We start from the raw sequence: 5957 nt of genomic DNA, 5'->3' as shown, positions 1-5957 counted from the left end.
AAAAAAAAAGTGTTCAGAACATCAAACCAAAAATATCAATTAATATACCAAAGTAAAAATTCTTTGTACACAAATAAATCATCTCAAGTATTTTTAAAGGAATACAATTTCATGAAAAAATTTTAAGCTAATGGAATATATTTGTGGACTTTTCTTACCAGTATTCTTGAATACTACATAAGTTGGTCTATCCTTCATTACAAGATCCAAAGCAGACAAACCTTCTTTATCTTGAATATATAGACTAACACCATGCTAAAAAAGAAAATGTAAACTTTTATTCATCTATTCTTATATATCAAAAATCAAAGTCCATAAATACAAAGAGAAAAATAAATAATAACAATCATCTCTCATGAGTCTGCACATTTCTTCTCACATATATAAAGGATTAGTCATACCTCATGTCTCCATAGGACACAGCTGCAAAGACGTCAAGGCAATGGCAGAATGATATTTATACTAGGATTTACTCTTCATAAATGTGATGTGGTAATCTTTGCCCTATTATTTTTTGCCTTAAATTCTATTATGCCTATTATTAGGACAATTATATGATACAGATTTTGTTCTTACCTTCCTATTTTACATTTTTACAGCATTGCTTAATTGTGGTTTCTTGAAAATCACAAATAATTAGGTTGTATCAAAATTTAAAAAATCTGAGAACACATATGTATGTGCTTCTCAGGAGCAATTTAAAATAACCTGTAATCTTTTATCTTCACAATTCAAACTTAAGCATGAATTGAAACAACCATACTTTTCTTTTTTAAAAAAATCTAATAGCGGAGTAGACAGAGAGCAAAGTTCATTTCATATTATTACTTTATGCCAGTTTCAAGAATAACAGTTAATGTCTGTTGTCAAACATTATAAAACTGTCAACAACTATTAAGACTAACTTCTATACACAGTTTACCTGGGAAGTTATGGGCAAATATAAACCAGGAAGTTTTTAAATTCTAATCGCGATGTACTGAAATACTCTGTGTTAGGTTACTTAAGAATCTCCCCTTAACCTGACACGAATGGATCTTTAGCAAATTAAGACCAATTCTAACTGTATTATGTTCCAGATGGTTACAATACCTGGTGTCTGAAAGCTGTCAATTCACAAACATGCTCAAGTTAGTGAGCTAGCAGTTAAATAAAAATCAGAAGTGATCAAGATCTTATAAAATTTTAAATTACCTATTGCCTACTACTTTCAAATAATTAACTCAAGTGGGAGGACCCAAAGTTGATCTTTATAAGAGCAAGAAGGATAGAGTCTGGGGCAAAGTTGTCCAAGCAATGAACCTGACAAGATACTAGCAGCTTAGATCCCTAGGGACTTTATTTGGTCAGTTGTATATTTTAATCTGAAGTTTACTTAAAACTGGATCCAGGTAGACTATACACACTTGTATCCTCCTAATTAACTTTTGGTATGGCGCTGTAAGAGAAGCCCTGGACTGATAACCACAAGATCGGTGATACAAACCCACCAGTCTCCTCAGAAACCCTACACAGGATCATTATGAGTCAGAACAGACTCAGTGGCACATAACAAAAGCAGTCCTAACTGTATAAAAGACTCAGGACAATTTCTGCCTTCAAAGCTCTCTAAATGTAGTACTCTGACACTTTTTAATATGTGTATCTTAATCAATAAAGACAGTTGTTGTTGTTGTTGTTGAGTGCCATCGAGTCGGGTCCGACCCATAGCGACCCTGTACAGGGTTTCCGAGGGTGTAAATCTTTACGGGAGTAGAAAGCCTCATCTTTCTCCCGCGGAGCGGCTGGTAGTTTCGAACCGCTGACCTTAAGGTTCGCAGTCCGATTAGGCCAACGTATACTCTACCCATTTAAAGGACAATTCTTCATATCTTCAAAATAGTATGTAATTTATTAGTGTATTAAATAGCATCTTGATTCATTCACTTGGTTCCTTGCAACTGCTATCTAGCATGCAAATCTTTATCATAGGCTCTGCTTTTGAGGAAGACAGATTCTAGTGTGGCACTGTAGGTTCAAACTACAAGGTCAGCAGTTCAAACCCACCAGCTGCTCCTAAATAGCTTACAAACCTGGGCATCTCATGCCATGGTCTACAATAATGAATGGACTTTAAATACAACTATTCCACTACAATTACCACCCATCTGTCTGTGTGCTGTGCTGTGGTGGCTTGCATGTCACTATGATGCTAACTGCTTTGCCACCATAATTCAAATACTACCAGGATTGCCCATGGTGAATAGACTTCAGCAGAGCTTCTAGTTTAACAAGGAAAAAAGGCATTGTGATTTGCTTCTGAAAATCATCCAATGAAAAAGTTTACGAATCAATACAAACAAGAAACACAGGGAACAAGTAGGATAAATGATATTACACTGAGGGGATTGTAATCAGTGAGTTGAAACAAAATGTGTACGAATTATTGAATATAAAACTGATCATCTGCTTCTTACGAAGCCTTTACCCACTTCACAAAAATGTTAGAATTTTTTGAGAATAATGTATGACTTGCTTGCTTTGAGCACATCAATCAATAGAGGAGCACATGATGTTTGAGGAAGTAGAGGAGCAGTGAAGGAAGGGAGACCCTTGGTGAGATAGATCTGCATAACAATCACAATGAGGGACTCGAGCATACCAGTGATTGTGAGGATGACACGGGACGGTGCAAACATTTCACTATGTTGTGTACAAGGTTGAAGCCACATTAATAGCAGCTGTCTATCTATTCCAAAACAGATCACTGGTCATACTACTGGAAATGTCTGTCAGGAAATACACAAAGTGTTTTACTTGTTGACTGGTTGTTGTTGTTCAGCGCTGTCGAGTCGTTTCCGACTCACAGCAACCCTATATAGTGTTTCCACAAGGTGGGTTTACCTTGTGGTTCAAAGCCCAGTGCTGATCCTACAGCACCACACCAGGAGTCTATGTTCACCAAATCTGAGCCTATGACAGACACTTGCTAGCTAGAAAGCAGTAGCAAAGAACAAGGGGAATGAACCAAGAAAGGACGTAAAAAGAATTCAAAGATGTGCTACTGAATAAGCTACTAAGGACACTGGTGCAGTATCCACACAGCTTTGGTGGATATAAGACTTATGCAAGAGGTGGATATGCGATTCAGAGCCACCCAACCAAAAGCTTGTTTTCAAAATTCTTAAATGTTGAGTAAACTAATGCAGAAACCAGCAGAGATGGAGACCGGGATGAGAGGGGTACAAACATTTCGAGCCTAATGACAGAAGTTAGGCTACTTTCGTTTGAGGAGTTTCATCTAGTTAATAATTTGAGTTAAGTGAGTTATTCTGATTTCTTACATAGTTCTCTATTCTGTGAGGTATCTGAGCAACCTCTACACATGTGCTTGTTACCAAATTGGTTTCTGCTGTGTGTAAAAACAACACTAATCAACCAACATTTACTCAGCACTTTCTTATTGATCTGACTCTAAACTATTTCCTCCTACTAGAGTGAAAACACAAAGAAGGGGCCTTGCCTGTCTTGTGCTCTGCAATATACCTAGCACCTAAATTATTAAGAGTATACAGCAGGCAATCAAAAAATATTTGTTCTAAATATTTCACAAATTCTTGTTGCTGTTGCTAAGTGCTGTTGAGTCAGTTCCAAATCATAGCAACCCTATATAGGGTTTCCAAGAAGTAACTGGTGGGTTTTAACTGCAGACCTTGCCATTAGCAGTCCAGTGCTTATCCTACAGTGCCACACCAGGACGCCAATAATGGTATAATGGCAAGGTAAAACAGGGCACTACAAACAAGAGCAATCTATGCCAGCCATACACTCTGACCATGGAAACAAGGAGTCAGAAAAAAATTAATAAACTAAGCTGTCCCTACTCCAGCTTTTGGTAGATGCCAAGTTTCTGCTAAGGTTTTATATCTTTGGCAACTGGGACTGACAATGTGAGTGTAAATTTTATTGTACAATTAGTCTTGATACTTAGTTAAAATAATTTATAGCTAAAAAGTTTTTTGTCAAATATAAATTTATTTAAACTGTACAAGCGTGCATGATCTCTTCCTGCCAATCTCAAATACCTGAAGTGCTACAGTGGACATCAGAGGTGGGGTTGATAGGAAGAATGTACAGCTGCAGCCCTACAATTAAGAAAAATATGTGCCTGACCAGACACAGATTAAACAAATAAACTTACCTTCAATAGAGCCCAAGCACAGTCAATGTGTCCATAAAATATGCTTCTGTGCAAAGCTGTCCATCCCGACTCCTTGTCTTTCACCAAGGGATCCACTCCTTTCTCAACAAGCCACTCTAAGATTCCTTTCTTGCCACAGGAGGAGGTCAGGTGTAGGGCATTCCTGCCAAAGGCATCCTTGATAGTTACAGCATTGTAACAATGACTAGAGAGAAAAGCCTTAATCTGGCCTTCACTCCCCTCTATTATCACAGAAAGGATGTCCAAAGCATGCTTTAGGGATCGACACTTTGATGTGCAGTCAGGGGTAGAAGAACTCATCCTAATATTTTTTATACTGTTTACTTCTTCTGGATAGTCAGTTAAGACAAATTTTTTTTTTTTTTAATGAAAATGCCAGGACACAAAAGTGCTATTCAAGAGAGGAAATAGTCTTTTGAGGATTATAATTTAAATCCTCATGGAACAGTATAAAACTATGTATTTTTGTACAATTTACTTTGGCACTTAAATCAAAAAAATTATAAATAGCTGTATAATAAAGTTTATATCAAATATCTTTTTTAAAAGTTTCCCACAGTTTATAAATTATTCCTAGAGTCAAGCACCATGGGGAAGTGAGGAGGGGAATTCCCCCTCCACACTGTCTGATCCTTTTAAATATCCATAATTGCAAGGGACACCTATAAGGGAAGGAGAAGGGGAGAGAAAAAGAGAAAGTAATGTTAAGTATCCATCTCATAAAGAAGAAAATCCCAATAAGTAACTTTGCAGTTAACATCATGATTTTATTCTAGTATTCTTTTTTCATGATGCTTACAAATACTCAGTCCTATAAAATGTAGATGAACCAGCTTTCGCAAACAATGGTTCCCTCCTTAATGAGAAATAAATCTCTGACACAAGTTCATTAAAAAAAACTCTCACTTTCAAGCCCTTAGGCTTTGTGGGTTAATGCACTATACTGCCAAGTTGGTTTGAACCACAAGGTTAGTGGTTCAAGCTCACCAGCTGTTCTGCGGAAACCCTATACAGTGTTGCTATGAGTTGGAACAGACTTGATGGCACTCAACAACAACAAATACTGGTGTGGCACTGTGGATTAATACATTGGGCTGTAAGGTGGTTTGAACTGCTAATTCAGCAGTTCAAGCTCACCAATCTGCTCCTCAGAAACCCTACACAGGGTCCCTAAGAGTCAGAACCGACTCCAGGGAACTTAAGTTCAACAACAGTAAATAGTACCCCCCCCCCCAAAAAAAAAAAGTATCAACTTTTCACTTTCTTATCTATAGTATCTATTGTGCTAGGACTTCAAATTAGAGGTGTTAAGACTAAGCTCACAGTTAACTAATAGCACTCTTTGGCAAACAAATACGCAGTTGTTCTTTTATTTTTTGCTTAGAAAGTTCCAGGGAGCATTTGAAAAGCACTTACACTCTTAAGTCTTCAGAATCAAGTGAGCATTTAATAATGGAAAAATTGCTTGTAATCACACAAGATTTTGTATATAAAACTCACCTCTGCCTCATGTCCAGTGGAGCACTCTATATTTGTTTCTAGTGCAAGCCAGTTACAGCTCTTCTATTTCTCAACCAACTACAAAAATTCCTTCTTTGACACTGTATCTACATCAGATATCTTTACCACCAGTCTTATGTTTAACATTAACCTGTATCTATTTTGGAAACCACCTCTTTCCTCCCAGAGTCTACATACCTTCACTCCTGTATTTTCAGTCTACTAGCTATGCCTGGTGTGGCGCTGTGGGTTAATG

The 5957-nt window shown here is 37.1% G+C and overlaps 1 protein-coding gene across 3 annotated transcripts in view; it reads right to left on the bottom strand.

Moving 5' to 3' along the window:
• The window catches only part of IBTK (inhibitor of Bruton agammaglobulinemia tyrosine kinase), a 120446-nt gene that overhangs the window by 105603 nt on the left and 8886 nt on the right, over positions 1–5957 (bottom strand). For 2 of the 3 annotated variants that reach the window (XM_006873274.1, XM_006873273.1), the window contains exons 1-2: positions 4181–4593; positions 159–255 (exon numbers count right to left, since the gene is read on the bottom strand). In XM_006873274.1, the coding sequence (XP_006873336.1) occupies positions 159–255; positions 4181–4501 (418 nt within the window). In that variant the 5' untranslated portion in view covers positions 4502–4593. Of the gene's footprint in view, positions 1–158; positions 256–4180; positions 4864–5957 lie in introns of those variants that run through there. The other variant, XM_006873272.1, reaches the window with a different exon arrangement.

The sequence above is a fragment of the Chrysochloris asiatica genome, unplaced genomic scaffold (genome assembly GCF_000296735.1).
Source record: "Chrysochloris asiatica unplaced genomic scaffold, ChrAsi1.0 scaffold00233, whole genome shotgun sequence".
Lineage (NCBI taxonomy): Eukaryota > Metazoa > Chordata > Mammalia > Afrosoricida > Chrysochloridae > Chrysochloris > Chrysochloris asiatica.
Note: the sequence above shows the minus strand (reverse complement) of the source record. Positions and strands in the feature narration are given on the sequence as shown.